Source organism: Bos indicus, chromosome 14 (assembly GCF_029378745.1).
Source record: "Bos indicus isolate NIAB-ARS_2022 breed Sahiwal x Tharparkar chromosome 14, NIAB-ARS_B.indTharparkar_mat_pri_1.0, whole genome shotgun sequence".
Lineage (NCBI taxonomy): Eukaryota > Metazoa > Chordata > Mammalia > Artiodactyla > Bovidae > Bos > Bos indicus.
This window is the reverse complement of record NC_091773.1, coordinates 22,669,178-22,691,921: the sequence shown is the minus strand read 5'-3', so window position 1 is coordinate 22,691,921 and position 22,744 is coordinate 22,669,178. Positions and strand designations below refer to the sequence as shown.

At 40.7% G+C, this 22,744-nt stretch overlaps 2 protein-coding genes across 7 annotated transcripts in view; both read right to left on the bottom strand.

Annotated features, from left to right (window-relative positions):
- LOC109568646 (RP1 axonemal microtubule associated) overlaps positions 1-22,744 on the bottom strand; it is a 211,437-nt gene that overhangs the window by 100,927 nt on the left and 87,766 nt on the right. For all 6 annotated transcript variants that reach the window (XM_070802547.1, XM_070802550.1, XM_070802545.1 and 3 more), the window contains 2 exons: positions 10,932-11,555; positions 9,524-9,695 (listed from right to left, as the gene is read on the bottom strand). In XM_070802547.1, the coding sequence (XP_070658648.1) occupies positions 9,524-9,695; positions 10,932-11,543 (784 nt within the window). In that variant the 5' untranslated portion in view covers positions 11,544-11,555. The remainder of the gene's footprint in view (positions 1-9,523; positions 9,696-10,931; positions 11,556-22,744) is intronic.
- On the bottom strand, positions 961-8,085 carry LOC139186890 (oxygen-regulated protein 1-like). Its single transcript, XM_070802544.1, is given in 3 exon segments — positions 961-3,801; positions 3,803-3,843; positions 3,846-8,085. Coding segments are annotated over 3 exon segments (5,580 nt in total). The 5' UTR covers positions 7,954-8,085; the 3' UTR covers positions 961-2,370.

The window sequence follows — 22,744 nt, the reverse complement described above, 5'->3', positions numbered from 1 at the left end:
GCTAGTCTTAAAACTTCCTCTAATGTCATTTAATCTAGATTTCCCAATGAGTCAAGATTTTTTTTAATGTAAGCCTTGTGAAAAATTTTTAAATCCTTTGAATGTTTAAAAGAAAAAAAAATTATATTCACAGACATGGCTTCATAAAATACAAGAAACTTAGTTCTATCCCTCAGCATCTTTGTATATCTTCCCAAATGTATGGATACAGAGTTAATAAAGCAAGAGCATGACAAGCACTTTGTATTTGCCCAGCACACCTTTATGAGGCACCCACCATGCCCCAGATCAAGTAAAATGCTAGATCTGGGATATAAATGTGAGAAAGACTCGGCTCCCAGTCTCAGACTTCAGTGCATCAGAACCCGTTCGTTTTAAACAAGTGCATTACACAGCACAGCATCTCTCATTCATGTTCGTCACTCCCAATTTATCTTTCCCAGTATCATCTGGGCCTCCCAGGACAACATTTGATGACATATTACTAAAAACTGTATGCTACATGCCACATTTTTCTAAGACCTCCTGGTTGTTATGAGTGATTTCCCCCATTTCCTTGGTATGCCTAAATAACATGGGTGTGTGCATGCTAAGACCCTTTGGTCATGTTCCACTCTTTGCGACCCCATGGACTATACCCCACCAGGCTCTTCCATCCATGGGATTTCCCAGGCAAGAATACTGGAGTGGGTTGCCATGCAACCCGGGGGATCTTCCCCGACCCAGGGATCGAACCCTAGTCTCTTGCATCTCTTGCAGGCGGATTCTTTACCTGCTAAGCCACCAAGGAAACCCCAAATATCACTCCTTCCAAATTAAAAGCAAAAATAATTTCCCTGTGTCTCTGCTCTGAAACATTGCCACAAATCTTCAATTTGTCAAAAACAAACAAACATGTGGTATCTGCAAAATGCAATAAAGCTAAATGCAGGTATGTCTCCACAATTTTAGTCCTTTTATTTCACCAAAATTTCTCATTGTTCATTACAGAAGCTTACATAACATTACAATTTCCATATTTCAATTAGAAGAGTGCATCACTCAATGCGGAAAAATCATACTCCATGTAGAGGTGGTATTCCTCTGGTTAAATAAATAGCAACCCATAATTTTTTATGAATTTACAATTCAAGCTGAACTGAAATAAAAAATCAAGGTATTCTTTATGTAAGTAATTACTTTTAGCTCCCCAATGCCAAATTTATGTTATATTAGCACCTCCATATGTAGCTCCAAAACCATTAATTTTTCTATTTTGAGTCAATTCCAGACAAGAGACATAGATTTCCACATTTTATAAGACTTGTTTCTATACCATCAAACAATGAAAAACAAGAACCTAAAAAGATTCCCTGGTCAAGACGGAGGCAAAAATACCACAAGTATTCAAGAGACAATTTATGGTTCTCAGCCTAATCAAATTTATTTCTCCTTCTAAGCAACATGTTTTTATTTATATCTAATTAAATGTTTTATTAACACAGGTGGACATGGAAAGAAATCTGTAAAGTTCTTCACAGCAGTTCTTTTTTCCAAATTTGAGAACTCTGAAGTCACCTTTCTCTTTTCTTTTCCAACTTAAATCATTCCAGTTCCTCTCATTTTTCTTCACAAAGCATGCCTTAAACTTTTTCATTTTCTCTGACCTATTTAAATTTCTTGACATTTTTCTAATGTTAAAGAGATTATAATTTCTAGGCAAAGTACTGGAGAGCCAGCTGAGTGGCACAGCATCATTTTCTACTCATGAGGAAAAATGGTGAGTCCTGTCCTAAGGAAATACTTGCAAGTTCATTAGACAGATGTTATAAGGAAAGTAGATTCAATACATTTGGCACACACACACACACACACACACTACAAGATTGTTGTGACACTCTTATAATCATACTTTCATCAAATCAGCAATTAAAATTAATAAATGAAGTAATCTATGTCTATTCCAATAACTCACTAATACCTTCAATACACATTTTGCACTAAGTTGACATTAAAAAAAGGGCGGGAGAGATGTAATTCCTGTCCTCAGGGCATTTATGATATCTTAGGAGGAAAATAAGAGAAATAAGAAATTACACATGTTCAAGAGAAAAACGCATAGAAAATTCAAAAAGAATAAAAACCGAGTCTGTAACTGCTGGAAAAATGGAAAAATACAGGAGTGATGAAAGTCAAACTGGATTATCCAGTGGCAAGATTTCTAGGGTAAGGTCGTTCTGAAGAAGTGGGAAATTCTTAGAGGTATCTAATCCACGTCCAGCCCATGTGCTTCATCTTTTCCTAAGGAGAAAACGCTGATGAAAGGCTGCGCTAATACTGAAATCGGAAATCTGCTTGTTCATCACGGCTTTCAAGATCAGTCCAATGTAATTAGTTTTCCTCTTCCCAAATGAAAAGATTTTCATCTTCAAAAATATAAAACATTTCTAAGATATTTCTGTTGCTAATACCTAAGAATGTCTCAACTTGGCAAAACAGGCAGGCTTGGCCAAGCATTTCAAAGGACAAATGATAGCTGTGTTCTCTGACTACTTGGTTGAGATTCGTTCCTGAGTTCTGGAATCTGCTGTTTAATAAGTTGTTGTTCTCATCAACTACTTCAAAGATTTCCTTTGTCTGACTGCTGGGGTCTTGTGGATTTGAATTTACCTGACCCACAACTAACAACAACGTATGCAAGAAATTCTTTAAATATGACTGAAATTTATTGAAATTATTTTCTTCCTCTAAGCCCAAACAGTTACTTTGTTTTAATTTTCTCCTTCTGTCCATCAAGTCAAATGTGTTATTAAAATGAGGCCAATCGTGTGTATTGCCAACGGCATTATCAGTAAGTGCTCTTCTACTTATTGTTTTATTGTTCTTGTCTCTGAACATGGTTTTGCTTGACTGTCGTAAACATGGGTGTATCTTCATCCATAACTGGAGACTCAAAGAATTTTCAACATCAGAATCTTTGCAATATGCAAATCCTCGGTGTTCCTCATTTACAGGCTGGTTAATCACAGTCAGTATTGGGCAATGTTGACCACAGATATTATAGAGTTTATCCAAAGAGTCGCCTTCCTGAAGGGCACCATGAATTACATTACTACCAGCCAACGGTTGGTTCCTAAGAGCACCATCAGAGACAGGATGGACTTTGTTACCAGCAGACGCGAAGACATGAGTGGCAGACGTACACACTCTCTCTGATCTAAGGTTACCCTTCTCCTCTGCTGGGTGACTGGGTTCTCTCTCCTGAGCACAAGCTTCATCTTGAGTATCTAGCTCATCGTCATGGAAGGGCTCCGAGTCACTACAATGAGGCACGTTAAAATAATTGCATCTCAGCTCAGGAGGCTGAGTCAGTTCCTCTAGCTCTGAGGAGGATAGTTCAGCCATGTTTGGGCCTGGAGCCAAGTTTCCAAAATGTGAATACGGAACCTCGGTGCTGCTATTATCCAGTAGAGTATCCACTGATGTGGTGTCTGCATGGCCACACGGGCCAGAACATTCAGGCGATGACACTCTTAGCAAATGATTTTCTTTCAGGAGCCACTTGCCCTTGTCAATCAGTACTCCCTCTTCCCTGTCCCTGAGGATTCTTTTATGATCATTCTGTTTTGTACCATGTTCTGCAATGTCTTCCCTGGGATAACTGGCCCTTACGTTATTAACATCACATTTATCTCGTTTTTGCTCCGGAAATTTCTGCAACACAGTTGAATTACTAGACACCCGTTCCAAAGAGCCAAGTGACTGACCTTCAGGATCATAAAGGCCTACTTTCCCAGTGCCCTGAAATTCCACAGAATCACAGGGATAAACCTGAGATGTGTGTGTAGATCCAGCGAAAAAAGATGGTCTCATCATCTCTGCTTTACCATAAAGTTTCTCTATTGTCCTTTTAACAAATCCTTTGTTGCATTCTTTCTCAGGGGTCATCTCCTCATCACTGTCACTGGGGCCATTGCTGGATGCTTTGTATGACGGTTCATTCTCGCTGTTTTGTCTATAATCTGACCAATCAGAAGTTCCTGACCTTCTTAGGCCACTTTTAAAATTGAGAGGGGACTCTGCAGAACTTCCAGCTTCCAAGCTTTCCACCATCTTTCTGACTTTTGTTTCAGTTTCTCCTTCACTGGGCTCTTTTTCCATATTTTGCTTAGAATCATAGCAAAATACTAAAGATGGTGGTGTCACCAGTTTCCTACTGATTGTCTCACAGATTACACCATCCTTTCCTTCTTCTGCACCATTTCTGCTGGACACTTCGATCAATTCCAAACTTTTACCAGCCTCTAACTCCTTTCGGATCAATTCTTCAGTCACTTGCTCCCCTGAATTTACCTTTATATTAAAGATATCAGTGTTCTGGTTTTCTAATTCCTCAAAAGATTCCATTTCTGAGACGTTTCTTTCACTTGATGTCATGCTGTTGGTTGTTGAGCCTGGTTCTTCAGAAGTCTTTGAATCCTCCTTATCAAAAGATGTATATACACTTTTATCCTGAAATTTCTTTAATGAACAACTTTCAGATTTACCTAAAAAACTATGTTCTCCATCAAGTTCTGATTCAGTTGTATTTTGGAAAGAGCCACAGTGGCTTAAATTACTGATACTTTGGTGTGACACCAACATATTAGAGCCGTGTTTACACTCAGAGTCTGCCAAAATATTTCTGTCTTTCTGAACTTCATCAACTCTTTCTAACTCTTTAGTCAATTCCAAATTATCAGCTCTCTCATAGATATGGTTTTGTTCATAAGCGCAACCCTCATGAGAAGACACAGCTTCAGTAAGTGAAGAGATGTCTCCTAAGAAACAAGCCTTGTTCATGGAAGTCTGATCCATGGTACAGTCGTCACTGGGGAAAGAATCTTCACTGAGGTGACAAGTCTCTTCTGGAGGGTAAGTCTTAACTACCGTGCCCATTTTACGTGGAGATCGAGTCACTGCTGTAACACAGACTTCAGAGACTTCCTCACCGGCAGTATGGCTTCCATCTAAAGAGATTTTCTGTGTTTTTTCATTTTCAGCGCACTGAGGAATTATCTGAATGTTGGGTGTAGAGCAATTTGCAGAAAGACCTATTGGACCCACATCCTGTTCTTTCTCAGTGAGTCCAGAGTGATTCGTGGTTGATTCCACTAAGCTGGCCACAGCAGCCTTCAAGTCATCAGCTTCCTCTGTGACGGCAATGTGCTTCAGCACCTCCAACAATGCAAGTGCTTCTGAACTTCCACTGGTCGCCTTGAGAGCGTCACCTGGACAGAAGCTACTCACACCTCCCTTTAGGATTAGCACCAAGAGCCAAGCTAGAAGTACATTAGTGGAGGAATTACGTATCAAAGAAGGGAAGGGAACTTCTGAAAGTGGACCTGGCATCTGAACAACTCCATTTTGAACCTTGGGACTACTAGGAACCAAAGCTTGCAGCTGGTGAAGCAGCTGAACTGGTGACAAGTGCTGTGGGGTGTCCCCTTCCAGATCTACTTGTACGGCAGTCTCTACGCTTGGCCCTTTTGCAGCAAGGTTTATGTCTTTGTAAACAAGGCTCATCTCTTGCCCTGACTTTGCAGCAGATACCTGACTTTTAGCATTAGGATCATCCGTAGCTGACTGCGACAAAGTACAGAATTCATGAACAGAAAGCAAGTAAGTATCGTTCAGAGAGTCAGTCTGGCTCTCACAGTGATCTTGGATGAGTTCTTCACTGCTATTTTTGTCAAAAGACATACCTACTCTCTTACCTAGATTGTCTCCTGTCAAACTGGCACTTTTAGTTGTGTGTCTATTACTTTGCAGAATAGAATCATTTCTTTTTCCAGAACTAGTGTGGGAACTGTTTCCTGGAAGAAAACCGTTATTATAACTCGCCACACCCCTTTCCTTTTTGTATACTGGAGCTGACTTGCCAAGCTGCAAAGCTGCTTGTGGACTTAAGTTCTGCAACCATCTTTGTACATAACTTTGAACTGAATGATGGGTAACATTCTCAGGAAAAACAGCTTTTTCCAAAGAAGCCAAGGAATTTGCCCTAGTTGTGACATGCTCCTTACTTACAGTAGTATCTGATTTCAACTTATCCCTTTTTTGTTTTTTCTGGCTCCTTAAAGTTATGTGTGAATTATTAACTTTTGAAACTAAACTCCTCTTTGACGTTCCTCTCAAATACCAAGAGGCTGTTTCTGCCTGAGACTCTGGCCCACAAAAAGCATTGGGTTTTTGCTCAAGGAAGTTAAACAGATGAAATAAATTTTGATTTTCAAAAGTATTTTTGCAATATCCAGTCTCATGATGGGAAAACACTTTCTCTCCTTGACCAATTTCTCTTTTTGTAGGTCCCCCCAAGTTTACTTTGTTTAGTGGTCTGGATTTTCTTCTGGCTAAAAGTCCTTGAATCTTAGGTTTATGAATAGTATTTAATTTATTTCTAGGGAAATTTCTGGAATTCACAGGATTATTACCTTTCGAAGAAAAATAATTTGATTCAATTACCGTATCACTTGCATGGAGGTCTTTCTCACAAAGTATGGCCCCTTTGAGGGAACTATGTGAATCTTGCAATATGGTTTCCTGTGCAATTCTACCTCTTGTGTTCATTCTCTTATTCTTCCTAGGGATTCTTTTAGTTGCCATCTCTCCAGCCTGATGCTGAGAATTTATCACATGCTGCTGAGATTTCATCTTTTTTTTGCTAGCAACAGAGGATGAAATCTGCTTTTCATTTTCTGGAAGTTTTGTTAAACCACAATGAGAAAATTCATGAATCAGTTGGTCGATTCTTGTAGTGACAGTAGAGTTTCCTACTGAAGCTGGGGTCTTGGAAATAGTTTTGTCAGTTCCAGGGTTGTTACTTGAAGAGTGAGCTGCATCTCCTAAGAAAGGGCTGGATCTATCATCGGTGTTACCGTAAGTTCTTAAATTCCTGACCCTAGCTTTGTTGTCTGCTATGACATTATCAACTATACCTTCCTCCACAATTGACTTTTCTGATGTAGTCTGCGGCAAGCCACCATTATGGGACATCTCTAACGTCTTCTGACTTGTAATTTCTACAACACCAGCACTTACTGCACTTGATTTGAGCAATCTGCTTTGCTTTTTTCTTTCTAAAGATGACGCTACCTGCTCATCGTTATCAACTTGAACAAGTATGGGTCTGTTGGACACAGATGACATTTTACTGCAAGAATGTGTGACCATGTGATACTCAGACTTGTTTTCCCAATCTTTCCTTTCTTCATTGTAGGAAAACTGCCCAATCATTTTCTCTTGAACCTCAGTTTCAGATACTAAGGTCACACTCCCTATCACAGACTTCTTCTGCCTCACTCTCCTTGGTCCAGGTGTAGGGGGCCTGTAGAAACGATGCTTCACTCGATCCTGAGTTCCCTGGGTGGCATCTGTGTCCAGAGCAGGGTTCTCCCAGCTGGTAGAACTACCAGTTTCAACATCTTGATCTTTCACTTGAGTGTTCGCCTCCTCCGCTAGACTGTCCACCTGACTACCACCTTTCTCCAGAGGTGAGACGTCTGCGGACAATGAACACGCAGTAATCTTTACACCAGATGATCGATCATCCGTTCTCCCTGGGAGACTGTTTATTTCACTTTTTTCACCATTATTGGACAGATCAGCTCTACAGAGAGTGGTTGTCCATTTTATGGTTTCCTCCTCTTTTATCTTGAATCGAATTTTCATCTCAACTGTCATAGTACCATCCTGATTAAAAATAATTGATTTCTCAACATCATCTTCAGAAGGATATATCAATAAATTCTGAGAATCATTTTTTTCTAATGCCAAGTAATTTTCAGAAGCAAAAGAATGATCTGAGTAGCAATCATTATTCTGCATTTTCTCAGAAGAAAGAGAATAAATCTGAGACGTTGGGCTTGAAGATACATGTGTGCTCACTTTCAAGATTTTAAAAGTAAAACACAACGTGGAAGACAAAGAAGTCATAAATATCCAATAGAGGACGCAGCAAAGAAAGAAAAGAAGAAAATGAACGATTAGTATGAAAAATACCCTATTTTCTAAATGTCATAGTAAGATGTTGTTAAGTTTCTCACCACTATGTATTCATTTGGTCACTTTAATTCATGGTAATATCTGGTACATTTCTACAACATACTCTTTTAAAAAGAACTTAAATTCTACTTCAGAGAGGAAATTCACAGAATTGTACTTAAGTCTTAATGAGTTTAATAAGTAATTTTAATACAGAAAGTATAAAGTAGAAACTGCTAAGGATTCTAGCAAAAATAAAGAGGTTTCTGTGAGGTTTGGTTTTGCTGTATTATTCTGTTTCACAGTACTGGACTTGGGGTGTAATCCAGTGCTGCTTACCTATCCATACAAGCAAGGGATAGATTTTTGGTTGTATTCATCTTCCTTTCAGTATGTATCAGAGAGAGGTATCTATAGCATTACCAAACTGAAAACAGTTTTATAGTTTATTTTAAAGGCAAAATTAACTTAGTAATAATTATTAATCTAACATTATCTTCTATAAACAGTACATTTAATTTAATGTCAGTCACAAAACAGAAGAGCGCGTATCACAAACCCAGATATCTAGATATTTTTTTAACATGCATCTCTAGCGATGACCTTGGCACTCATGCTTCCTCAACTCAGTCAGATTACTACCTGTAGCTTGTATAGATGTGCACATGCTTGTGCTGTGCTATGCTCAGTCGCTCAGTCGTGTCTGACTCTATGTGACCCCATGGACTGTAGTCCACCAGGCTCCTCTGTCCATGAGATTCTCCAGGCAAGAATACTGGAGTGGGTTGCCAAGCACTCCTCCAGGGAATCTTCTTGACTCAGGGATTGAAGCCAGGTCTCTGTCGTCTCCTGTACTGGCAGGTGGATTCTTTACCACTGAGTCACTTGGGAAGCCCTTTGCATATACTTACCATCAATTCAGGGTATAAGGCTAGAGATACTTTCTCTTATTTTGAGAACACATTTACCAAAATTATAAATGAAAATGTTTCACTCATTATAATAAAAAGTGAATCTAAGGGCCTATGGCTTTTACTGGAATAACTTCAGAAAGTGGAGCATATATGTAGTTAAGAGAATTTTTTAAAGTCAATCAATTAATCTGAGCTCAGCTGTGCTACATGGTATTTATTATCTATAGAAAACTCCCAAACTACTGGTGCGTCACTTACTCATATCCCATAGAATTTAGAATTCCTCTCTAAATCAAGAAATGATGGCACTTTGATCTTTTATCTAGGTATTAGGTGCAAAACAAAGAAAGAAAAAGAAACTCATCAATTTAAATAGATATATCGTTGATTGATCTGAAAAACAATCTTTTTAAAATTATTAATCTCTCTGACTCTTTGCAGCTATAACTAGAACCAATTTCAGTTTAAAATGTTTTGATCCTCTCTTTTTCTGTGATGAAGGAAATTGGTCATTTAAGATGAATTGCTGTTGTTGTTGTTTTTGAGGTTAAAAAAAAAAAAAAAAAACTTAGGGCTAAAAATAAGGGCTATATATTTAAGTGACTTACTTTTTCTGCTTTCTGACCTAGCATTTCCCTTGGGGTACACACGACGAGAGATGCCTGGTAATCTAGCAGGAAGCAAGTACTTTTGGATGTCATAATTTCCTGGTTTAAACGGTTCCCTTCCTGCTGCCACCACAGCTCCAGAGCTCAGGATCACAGCCTGCAGACTGGGAACCTAGGGAAAAAATCAAAGATTTGTGGTCCTGACATGAGCAACATGAAGTTCTGTTCTTTCCATACACTGAGTTTATGACAGATTGAATTAATTTAACAACCTCCACGGTTTGAAAGAGATACTCACCAACCATCTGTTGGGCACCAATGATGTATACAAACTAATGGAGTACCAAACGGGGATGGGGGGAGAAGGGGGTGTTAGAATCCTTATTCAGCCCACAGCTGCCTGGAACAGATCAGAGTTCTGCCCTCATAACTAAACAAATCTTCAAAAGGTATGCAGTACCGCCCCTGTCCTACCCACCCAAGCACCCACCTGGGAAAGAGCCTGACAGTCACTCCAGGACCACGACATTGAGTGATTGTGGATACGCAGGTCCCAGAAAAATGCTTTCTGTCCCCAACAGAATAGCACTCTAGGCCACTCTTTTTTAAGAAATATCATTGAGATTATGTAACAGGGAACAGAAAATCTGACTCTATTTTGGATCCGTTTCCTTGATTTTAACCTTTGCTTTCCAGTTGCTTTTGTTATTATCATCACATTATCAGCCGTTATTACATAATGGTTGGCCTCAGGGAACCCAGCTGGTCTGCCTGAATGCTCACCTAAAGTGCCTTTGTTCAGCTCATGGGGAGACAATCTGACCTTGCCCACCTGTGGATGGCTGCAAAAAAGAAGAAATTAACACGTCCCCACCCCAGGCTGGCCCAGGCTGGAAATATTTTGCAAAAATAATGGCTATTTTACTTTATTTCCTCACCTCCTCCCCTTCTCTGTTCTATAAAAAAAAACTGGCGTACAGATTCCAAAAAGATGGTTTAGGGGGACACTAGTCTTCCATCCTCTCAGTCTGCTAGCTTTTGAATCAAGTCCTATTCCTTGCCTCAACACCTCATCTCACAATTTATTGGCCTATCCTACAGTAACAGATTATGTGCCAACACCTTCTATAAGTCAAGGCTCAGGGGAAAGAGTGGAGGAGAAAAAAGAGGTCCTCCTGGACCATGCCTCATCCGAATCTGACCTCAAAAGGAAGAACATCCACCCAGATGAGCCAGTGCCCTCCCATGCACACTGAAGCATGTTAGCATGCAACTGTGAGCCTGCACGCATGCTTTCACACATGCATGCGCGCACGTGGGAAAAACCTTCTTGCGGGAGGGGAACACCATCACATCACTCACTACTCGAGCTCAGATGTGAAGAGCCCCCATCCCCTCAAACGCTCACCTTCCTTCCGTCTGTGGCGTACAGCTTGGTTACCGGGCGCTGCATGACCTGTGTCAGGTACTGCAGGAAGACCTCAAAGCTCTGCGTGACCCTCCTGTTGAGCACGATTGCACGCCTCGTTTTGGGGTCGCCATTCCTGAAGACCACGAGCCGTCGCGGCGCGCGCAGCATGCCAGGAGCAGCAGGGGCGGGGCCTCGCTGCACATGGGTGCTGAGAGCTCGGCTGCTGAGCCAGGGCCGCGGGCGACGCCGGGCCTTGTCCAGATCCACTGGCTGCACCTTCCTGCCGTGGGAGCACAGGTACGACTGACCGTCCTCCAGCTCCTCCAGGCGCGTGATGCTGTGCCTCCCCCGGGGGGTGCTGATGTTCCGCACCCCAAAGGGCAGGGGGACCTTGCCCGACAGGTTGTCCAGCAGAGCATCGAATGTTTTGAAGGAACGAGGGTTCAGCACCACCCGGACCCCGCCGAACTGAGGGTCTCCGCTCTTGTAGAAACTGATCCTTTTGGCCACGACAGGCTGGGTGATGCCCAACTGGCGAGGAGAAGGAAGCTGACCTTCAGAGGAGATCCGGCGAACCATGGAGAAACTGGTGGAAGGAGTTTCGCTCATTTTGGTTGAGACCTGGGGAGGGAAGGAAATTATTCATCTCGTGGTAACAGCACCAAGAGGAATACATGCTGATGCTAACACAGTTACTGATAGCTGTTCCTAGGATTTCATTCATTCACTTATTCTTTCTTATACCTTCCTGTTTTGAAAGATAACTTTCAGGGCTTAAAATAAGAAGATATAAAAGCAGCAGTTAAGTAAGGGTGTTTATAATTGAAAGATTAAAAGCAGCCTAAAGGAACATCTATGGTCCTCTAGTGACTTAAGACTCTGCTCTCCCCATGCAGGGAGCCTGGGTTCCATCCCTCTTGGGGGAACTAGATCCCACATGCCACAATTAGAAATCCGACATGCTGCAACTGAGACCCGGCATAGCTAAATAAATAAAAAGTAAAAAAACCTAAAGACACCAATGAATTGGGCACAGGTGGAGAAGGCAATGGCACCCCACTCCAGTACTCTTGCCTGGAAAATCCCATGGACGGAGGAGCCTGGAAGGCTGCAGTCCATGGGGTCAATGAGGGTCGGACACGACTAAGCGACTTCACTTTCACTTTTCACTTTCATGCATTGGAGAAGGAAATGGCAACCCACTCCAGTGTTCTTGTCTGGAGAATCCCAGGGATGGGGGAGCCTGGTGGGCTGCTATCTATGGGGTCGCACAGAATCGGACACGACTGAAGTGACTTAGCAGCAGCAGATAAATCATGAGGTATACATCCATGGAAAACTGCACAATCATTAAAGAGGGCTTTATTGGCCTGTATTTATTGGCACAGAGAAATGATCATGACATTTATTACTAAGTGAAAAAGCAGCTTGTAGAATACACACGCTAGGCCATTGCCAATGTGTATAACATTTATTATACTAGAAGACGAAAATGTATATACAGCCTAGTGCTGATGGTGGTTATCTCTGATGGCAGAGCTGTGGATAATATTTGTGTTTTTTATACATTGCCAAATTTTGTGACTCTTTAAAATTAGCAAGTATTATTGAACAATTTTAAAAATAAAAGAAACACAAATCAGAAACCATCCAATGAGAAGAGCTTTGCAACTGATCAGTTTAGTTCTTCATGTCCCGGCAGTCAAGGAAAAGGGAGAACACAGGAAAAGTTTATAAAGTTCAAATTGTCTATTAGATGGAATCAAATGAACTCATTTGGAGGAAGTTGTTTCCTGACATTAAATTCTGGAAGACCCTTTAAAAAAGGGCCATATTAAGGTAGTCTAAGATGTTTTCATTACAGATTGTAGAAAATGCAGTTAAATTACACACAACTAATTGTACGTTGGAAAATGCTGCACTAAACAAATATTTTTAGAATGAATGATGGCATTACTATGGGCTGCTACAAATGATGCAGTCTGGTTACTGGTCCCAGTAGAGCCTGGAAAGTGAAACTTTCGGTCGTAATTTAAGAGCCGTTTCAGCCAATCACTGAGGTTTTCCTTGTCCACATTCCAAGAGTCTGACTGACAAGTGAGCAGCTTGTGGGAGGGTTTATCTGAGGCTTGGCTTGTTTTTCATTGGTAGCACACTGCGGCTACTTTCTGTTGTTCTAAATCAATGTAATTATTAGTGTCTTTTGACAGAGTAAGAATGCCCTGCAGCCTTGAAGACAAATTGAACAAACTAAATAAATATGATCAGTATCATACAGATGAATAAGGCATGTCCAGCACTGTAAATCAGTTATAAATCTGGGCCAAATCACTTAAATGTTTGCAAGCTGTTATCTAAGACTCTTCATTTATCTCCAATATGGCTTGTCAATATTATTTATATGTAACGTAATTTAATGCGTTCAAAGATCAACTGAGAAATGAGATGTGTCTCCCCTTCTCTCTTCTCAAGCAGTTTACAGTAATTATAATACTTAAGACACGAAAGGCAGTGTAGCAGGAGCTGGGGAATCCAGCTTTGCGGTGTCAGCAAAACCTCAATCTCTGCTCATCCTCGGCTGATAAACTCTGGTCTGACCTGACAAACTGTGCTGTGATGGAGGAAGAATTCCTTCATTATCTGAACAAAAGACTTCAGAAGTCTTTGCCTCCAACCACTTTTTAGGCTTGTTTAGTACTCTTGCCTGGAAAATCCCATGGACGGAGGAGCCTGGTAGGGCTCCACTGAGCGACTTCACTTTGACTTTTTGCTTTCGTGCACTGGAGAAGGCAATGGCAACCCACTCCAGTGTTCTTGCCTGGAGAATCCCAGGGACGGGGGAGCCTGGTGGGCTGCCATCTATGAGATCGCACAGAGTCGGACACGACTGAAGTGACTTAGCAGTAGCACTTAATATTTATTTGAAGTTATTTTACATGAATAGTGTTTAAGACACATTTTTCACCTAAATTTGAATAGCTTATTCATCTATACGTAAGTTCATGTGTGCGTGCTCAGTCATTTCCGACTCTTTGAGACCCCATGGACTGTAGCCTGCCAGGCTCCTCTGTCCGTGGAATTTCCCAGGCAAGAATACTGGAGGGGATTGCCACTCCCTTCTCCAAGGGATCTTCTTGACCCAGGGATCGAACATGGGGCTCTTGCATTGGCACACAGATTCTTTACCACTTAAGCCACCAAGTTCCTGGTGAGGCTTTTAATTCCAGTAGCACCCTGCCTGGATCTCACTATTTGGAGAGCCACTCACCTGCTGGTCATGTTGGGAACACAGTTATGTGAGCTGATACACTTTGGGTTTTGTTTGGTGGTGGGGGATGGGGGGAGGTGTCTCAGTTTTTATGCTGAAAAAAGAGAAAGAAGATTTTGTGCTGGGATCAGAAAGGAGACCATGGAAAATAGGGTCCATGGGAGGGAAGACATGGCCCCCATGGTCCCACTCTGACTGCTGCCCAGTCTTGATCATTGGTTTTGAATCTAATGCATGAAGGAAGAAACTGGAGTTACCATGTCCTGGGAAAAAGCCATATGCCCAGCAGAGGAGGACCATCTGCAGAGCAATTACCTGCAGCAGAGTAGTTGCCAGGCACCTTAAAGAGGAGGCCACGGCAAAAAAAAATATATATATATATATATACAAGTTCCTCTGGTCCTCACTGCTGTTACAGGATCTCTGAGAACTCCTGGAAGTAACTGGAGGAAGTTTTGGAGAGAGTGTTGATATTTTGCATACATGTGGCTGGGATTTAAGAGCCCATGGTGAGGTGGGCAAGCACAGCAGAGTGTAATGAAGATTCCACTATTATCAAATAAAAGGATCTCTGTGCATACAGTGGGACTTCCCTGGTGGCTCAGACAGTAAAGAATCTGCCAACAATGTGGAAGACCTCGGTTCAATCCCTGGGTCAGGAAGATCCCCTGGAGAAGGGAATGGCTACCCACTCCAGAATTCTTGCCTGGAGAACTCCAAGGACAGAAGAGCCTGGCGAACTACAGTCCATGGGGTCGCAAGGAAGCTAGGATCTTGAGGGCCTCCACTGTCCTCACCACTGACTGCCCTAGAGGTAGCAAAGCATCCAGTACACAAAATCTCTTGCCTCCAACCCCAAATTATATTGAAATCTGCTTCTAATGACAGCTTGCTACCAATATCATCCCCTCTTCTTTGAATGCTCTTCATAGCTGAATCAGACCATGAAGCTGTGAATACTTGCATAGCTTTTTAAGATTAACTCGATTTAGCACCCTTGGTTTCCTTAGGTGCGACTATTGTTACACTGCTCTGTGCTGTCACTGGTCTGAGTCATGTGTGCAGCTCAGAGCTAAATAGTTGCCTTTCCCAAGAGGGCTGTACCTTCCTTCTCTCCCCCACTCACTTGACAACAGATGACAGGTTTATAAGGTGCAGGCACGTCATTTCTTAATTATATTTTAATTTAATTTTCTGGCACATATTAAGAATGCAAGCAATTCAGAAAGAAACATGAAGTCAAAAACAAAATATAAAGCTGGTATATTCATTATGTTCTGTAGTGATTCAGAGATCTGATGCTGCAAGAAAAAATATTTCATTCCACAGGTCATAACTCTATGGGACTAGGGGTTAGGGTTCAGAAAGGAAATATGGGACTTATTCTTTATGGCTTCCCAGAAGGCGCTAATGGTAAAGAACCTGCCTACCAATGTAGGAGGTGTAAGAGACACAGGTTCAATCCCTAGGTGGGGAAGATCCCCAGAGGAGGAAATGGCAACCCACTCCAGTATTCTTGCCTGGAGAACCCCATGGACAGAGGAGCCTGGTGGGCTATAGTCCATGGGGTCGCAAAGAGTCAGACATGACTACAGGGCTTAGCACACATGCACACTCCTGGTGGCAGTCCCAGCTCTTCCGAAGCTGGGAGAATGTATTGCACAGATATCTCTAATGAGTAAATAGACCTTTTAAATCAGGAAAAAACCTTTCCTCATATTTGAATACACTTGAATTTCTTGATTTCCTGATATTAAAATTCCCTCCTACTTCAATATCAGCATATTGAGGTTTCATGCTTATCTGGGTAAAAATAATATTAGCAATAGTTATTGTTTTTGTAATGGTTATAGATAGAACACAAATATGTAGTCTAGATATAAAATATAAAATAAAGTACAGCTGGCTAAAATAGATTATTTTCACAATAAAGATTTTTTAAATAGGTTTGTACTTACCAGAACTTGAAACTTCCCTTAAAAAGATGGCTCAAGTTCAATAATCCTCACAAATGTCACTGGATATGTAACCTGTTCATTTCGTGCAAAGAAACTAGTGTCCTTGGGTGTATTCTGAGTGGGGGCTGCTCAGAGATTGAGGGCAGCCAATTAATTTAATCCGAGGCAATGCTAATCACCGGGCAGACTGCACCTTAGGGGAACCACAGCCAGAGACAAGCCAGTTCCCATCATGCTCCAGAATCCTGAGTCTTCCTAATTAGTGTCTCTTGTGTTACTTTCTGCTTCCCTAGTATCATTGTCAGGGGAAAGTACTTCCCCAATTCATGAGCATTTTCCTCCCAGACAGCCTCAAGTCCTCACTTATTCGTATTAAAGAGAAAAAGTTGTTATGCTGCTAAAAATGACATTTTTGTCATTTTTTGATAAGTAGTTCTGAGCCAGTATTTACTCATGGTAGTCATTAAAAAGAAAAGGACCTAAGCCCTTTGTTTTTCATGCAAGCGCTCCTGAGTATTGTGGCATCGATGTAGTTCTATAAAAAGGGCTGTAAGTGTAACAGTCCAGCTCCTCAGCATAGGACAAGTGCTAGAGGCGCCCCGCAGAAGGGGTGTTGCGCCTCCACACACCCTGCCTCCCACCGCTCTGCTTAATCATCGGGGGTTTGAATGTGTTTCAGGACTGTGTCACACACGCAGTCCCCAAATGACACATACTGCCTCCAACAGCTACCTGCAGTCTAATCTGATTTGAAGATGCCTCCCACCTAATCAGATTTACCGGGCTTCTCACCTCAGCTTTGAACCTCAAAAACAACGGGAGGGGTGCTCTGGGAAAGAAGGACCTGGTTCAAACCTGTGCTCCCGAGTGTCGCCTCCAAACACATCACTAAAGGAACAAGGTGATGACATGGCACAGTTTGCCTAGTAAATACTGACTTTATAACAAGTGACCGATTAAAAAGGAAAAAGGAAAAAACAAATATCACGTATTAATACATATATATGAGATCTAGAAAGACGGTACTGATGAACCTATACTGCAAGGGAAGCAAAGGAGAGGCAGCCACAGAGAACAGAGTGTGGACACAGTGAGGGAAGGAGAGAGTGGAAGGAATTGAGAGAGCAGCGTTGAAACACATTACCATACATAAAATAGATAGCAAGTCGGAACTTGCTGTAAGACACAGGGAACTCCAGTCCTGTGCTCTGTGACCACCTAGAGGGGTGGAATGGAGTGGGATGTGCAAGGGAGAGGGCCTAGGTATACTTATGGCTGATTCATGTTGATGTATGGCAGAAACCAACACAATATTGTAAAGTAATTATCCTCCAATTAAAATTTTTAAAAATGTAAAAAGGAGTAAGAAAGGGAGGGAGGAAAGAAAGGAGGGAGGGTAGATATGAGAAATGATAGTTATAAACCTCCATTTATAACATCACCATCCACACAGACATGGCAACTGAAGCAATAAAGAAATGTATATTTTCAGAGTAGTGACAGACAAGTCATATATATATATATATATGACTGAGTTACTTTGCTGTATAACAGAAATTAACACAACATTGTAAATCAACTATACTTGAATAAAAGAATTTTTTAAATGCCTGGCTAGGGAGTTCTGATTCTATTCTGTAGAACATGGAAATGCACTGAAAATTTTTGAGCAGAAATGACATCAGAACTGAACTTTTCACTGACTTTGTATGTCAGATGACTTGCGGGGAGGAGACTGTGGTGACAGAAACTGGGGAGGTGGCCCTAAAAATAGTTAAATCAAGAGCTCCTGAGGGCCTGACTTAGAGTAATGAGAATAGAAATAGAAAGGAAGGAAATTATTTCCAAAAGTTTCAGAGGTAAACCCGAAATAACACAACAATAGGTCGACTGTGGAAGGCAAGGAGGTAGGTAATTTATTTAATCCTTTAAACGAATAATCTACTATAACTAAAGAAGCCAGTGCAGAGCATAGTTCAGCAAAATTGCATGAAGCAGCTGAACAAAGATGACAACAGGAATTGGCTTTTATCAACTATACTTGCTGTGTCCTCATTTAAATGAATAACTTGAGTTTTTCAAGCTACATAAGAGGAGAGACTGTGAAGTCAGGAATTGTCCTAATCCATTCCATTTTTAAATACTTAGTTTGAGGTCATAGAAGGACGTCCAGGTAGTGGTGTGCAAAAAGCAGTTATTAATATAACACTGAACATTGGGAGAGAGGTCAGAATAAAAGAGAGATTTTAGAGGCATTCAAGGAGGGGCTATAATTTTTGTGTTGGGATCACCAAGAGAAAGAATTGTGAAAGCAGTGAATATTATTATTCACATTATGAAATGGGCAGACTCTGGAAGTTATGTAGTATTTACAGTTGTGATGTGAACAGATCTCTATAATCAACATGATAGTCAGAATTATGGTGAAATAACAGAAATTCACAAAAATTCACAATCCCCAAATTCACAACGGAATTTCACGTTTCCATCATTGGCTGATCAGATGAAACTGACCTAGATATATCAAAAATTAAAATCCAAAATGATCCAGATTAAAATATCTTCAAGTCTATTATAGCCTTATAGAGAAATAGTATTACTAAAACAGAAGGCTATATGTTCCAAGAATTTCTTAAACTATACCAAGATGAAATTCATCATTTCTGTGACTAATAGTTTTTAATTCAGGACAAATTAATTAGTTATAATCACTTGGTCAGAATCTGATAAATACTATTTACTAAATGAAAAACTGGAAAAAAAATGAGTTGCCCTAAAAAATGTATCTGTCAGGGATAAATCATCTTTTGTATAATGTCTTAAAGAGTGCAAAACACTATAAAGAGATATGTTTTACTCTACCAAAAAAGAAATAACTTCACTATTAGTCAAAGAAAATGCAGCTATCTTCAAAATATGCATAATCATGCTAAGGTTGCTTCCCTGGTAGCCCAGCTGGTAAAGAATCCGCCTGCAATGCAGAAGACCCTGGCTTGCTTCCCGAGTTGGGAAGATTCACTGAAGAAGGGATAGGCTACCCACTCCAGTATTCTTGGGCTTCCCTGTGGCTCAGCTGGAAAAGAATTCACCTGCAATGAGGGAGACCTAGGTTCAATCCCTGGGTTGGGAAGATCCCCTGGAGAAGGGAAAGGCTGCCCACTCCAGTATTCTGGCTGGGAGAATTCCATGGGCTGTATAGTCCATGGGGTCGAAAAGAGTCAGACACTACTGAGCGACTTTCACTTCACATGCTAAGGTCAGAAACAAGTCAATCCAAAAAAAGTATTCCTAAACTTCTTAACAAAATAAAACAATATTTCTGCTTAGAAAAATCAGGAAAGTAGACTCTCAGTTTATACTTTTCTCTCTCCATTCATAAGCAGCTCTTGGATTTTACATCAATTATTGGAAACAGCCAATAATTTTTTAGCCAATCTAAAAAGTGATTTGGGGTTAAGTCTCCCATGGTATGTTCTTAGCACGCTGCCATGGGGAAATATTTAGCTGCTCAAAGGTTCCAACTTTCTATGAAGAGATGACAGTGGAAAATTTCATTTCATCTGTGTGATCAGATTATTTTAAAATGTTTGGAAGATCTTTATTTGCTTAGAGGAAATAAGCTTTCTTGAATAAAATCATACTATGCAAAAGGATTTACTTATTTTAAGATAGATGTTGGCTATTTTTTTAAAGTGAGAAAAACACCTTGAAATTCTTTTAGACTGATGACACTTTTGCCTTTAAAAAGGAGACATTTGGATATTCTCTCCAGATAGTAGTTTTATTCTAATCCTTACCACTAATCCTGTCATCAAGAGCTTTCCTTTCCTGTTAAAGAATATTTTTAAAAGTCACAAACATAGTCTTTTTAACTCATTCTAAAAATGGAAATTTCTGAAAAATGTTAGCACATGTATTTTTTATTGAACTATAGTTGACTCACAATCTTATACTAGTTTCAGATGTACGATATAGTGATTTGGTATTTCAGGGATTGCACACCATGCAAAGTTATTATAAAATACTGCCACCATTTTCTGTTCTGTACATTCCATCCCTGTGACTTATTTCTCTTATAACTGGTAGCTTGTCACCTTCACTTACATCCCTCCCTCCACCCCTCTCTCCTTTGACAATTACTAAAATGTTCCCTGTATCTGTGAGTTTATTTTATTATATTTGTTGATTCATGTTTGCTTTTTTAAAATTCCACATATAAGTGAAAACATAATTTTTATGAATTTAGAATAAAACTTGTATTGAAATATAATTGATTTACAATGCTGTGTTAGTTTCGGGTATACAGCAAAGTGAATAAGTTTTATATATATATACATACATTTTCAGATTCTTTTCCCTTATAGGTTATTTCAAAACATTGAATATAGTCCCCTGTGCTATGCAGTAGGTCCTCGTTGGCTACGTATTTTATATATAGTAGTGTGTGTATATTGGGCTTCCCTGGTGGCTCTGATGGTAAAGAATCTCAAATTCTTAACTTATCCTTTTTCCCCTCCCCTTTTGGTAACCACAGATTTATTTTCTATGTCTGTGAATCTATTTCTGTTTTGTAAGTAAGTTCATTTGTATCTTTTTTTTAAGATTCCAGGTATAAGTGATATCATATGATATTTATCCTTCTCTGACTTACTTCACTTAGTATGATAATGTCTGGGTTCATCCATGTTGCTACAAATGGCTATTATTTCATTCTTTTTTATGGCTAATATTCCATTGTGTGTGTATATATATACACACACACACACACCATATCTTCTGTTCATTCATTCCTCTGTCCATGGACATTTAGAGTGCTGCCATGTCTAGGCTACTGTAAACAGTGCTTCAGTGAACATTGGGGTGCAGAAAACCTATGTCTTTAATTAACTTTCACAATAATTGCAGTGCCTCTAATGGCCCTTTATTTGCCTTAAAATTCTGTGTTTCTGAATTCTTTTCATCCTAGTACCTCTAAGGAGAGGGGGAAATGAATATATAATCACAGACTGGAACTGGAATCACAGTATGAAGTTGAAATTTTAATTTTGCCTGAAAAACAGCATGACAATTTTATATTATAACTGTAATGTTTTATTGTAAAAATGGTTCAAGTTATTTTTCATCAAATAAATTGAGAGGTATCAGAATTGTCCACCATGGCTTTTCAAAGTCTCCCTCTAAACACAGCAGCAAAGAATACGTTTCTAGCAAAAAGTGGAACACGCGTCAAAGTAGAGAGAAGAAGGCCAGCAGATGGGGCTGCCAGTCCCCCGCCTGACCTGACACGGTCTGGCCACCAAAGTCTGCAAAGTGCAGACTCAGCCTCCCCGGTCTGACCGCCCAGTGCCTCATCCTTTCCAGAGGATTAAGTATGGATGAGTGCCTACTCAGCTGCATGGCCCTGAACTTCAGCCTTCCCTGTGGGCCAGTCTGTATTTCAGTCTGCAGTTCTTGACCTTGGTTCATGCTCCACTTCTCTGGGGTGAAAAGACTGCCATGGACCCCACTAATTGGACTAAGATGGCCTTTGCCTGCTGCAGCCCAACCAGACTTCCTGCCTGATAGAAATTCTAAAGCTGGGGGTCTTCCCTGAATCAGGTCTGGCTTACTCCCTTCCCAGTGCAGACTTCCGCCCTTATCCCAGGGATCCCTGCTGCCTGTCCTCTGCACACCCCAGATATGGCCGCAGACACCAGGTGGCCGTGAGATTAGCCGATTGGGGAGTGATTACCAGTTAAGGTGCTGATGTGGGGAGGTAACAAACAGCTAGTGCAAGGAGCTGCATCCCAGGCTGGGAGCTTGAGTTTACTACAACAGAACTAATACAGATTTTTGAGAAGGAAAAAGGACAAGACAAAAATGGTATTCAAGATGATATTCTAGTGGCAGAAGGTAATGTACACAAGGATGGGAAAGACCAGAAAGAGAAATATAGCACAGAAACAGGTCAGCATGGTAACAAATCTTTAATAATCAGCCTGAAATAAAATGATGGTGCTGTAGTGTATTATATTACACATAATAAAAATGGAAAATAAGTAGCTTGTTTGACTTCTACAGGAAGAAATACTGTTTTTGGCCTACAAAGATTCATAAGGTGGGTAATCTCCCAAACTCAAAAGAACTCTCAGATGCACATAATCTAAAGTCAAATATACACTGCAAATATACATTGCAAATATATACTGTTATGGTAGATGGTTTACAAAAATGAGTAAATTGACTCCTTCCCTATGTTCACATTCCGTAAGGAATGTGTCATCTGTAGCACCTCCCAAAGCAGGTGGTGTCTGTTTCTTCACCGCTTGAATCTAAGCAGCTTTGCATGATAGAATGAAGTGGCGGGACATTACAGCAGTACCAAAACTGAACCTCAAGAGAATGGGCACACTCAGTCCTCCCATGAAACCTCATTTGAATAAGCCAGGCTGGCCTGACACATGATGCGAGAAACCTAGGCCAGGCGCCCAGTCACTGCAGTCAACAGCCAGCTGACCCTCAGAAACGGAGCCACCTCCCTGACCAAAGACACAGAAGCAACCTAGCCTAGCCCAGAAGACCTGCCCCTCTGAGCTTCAGTTCAG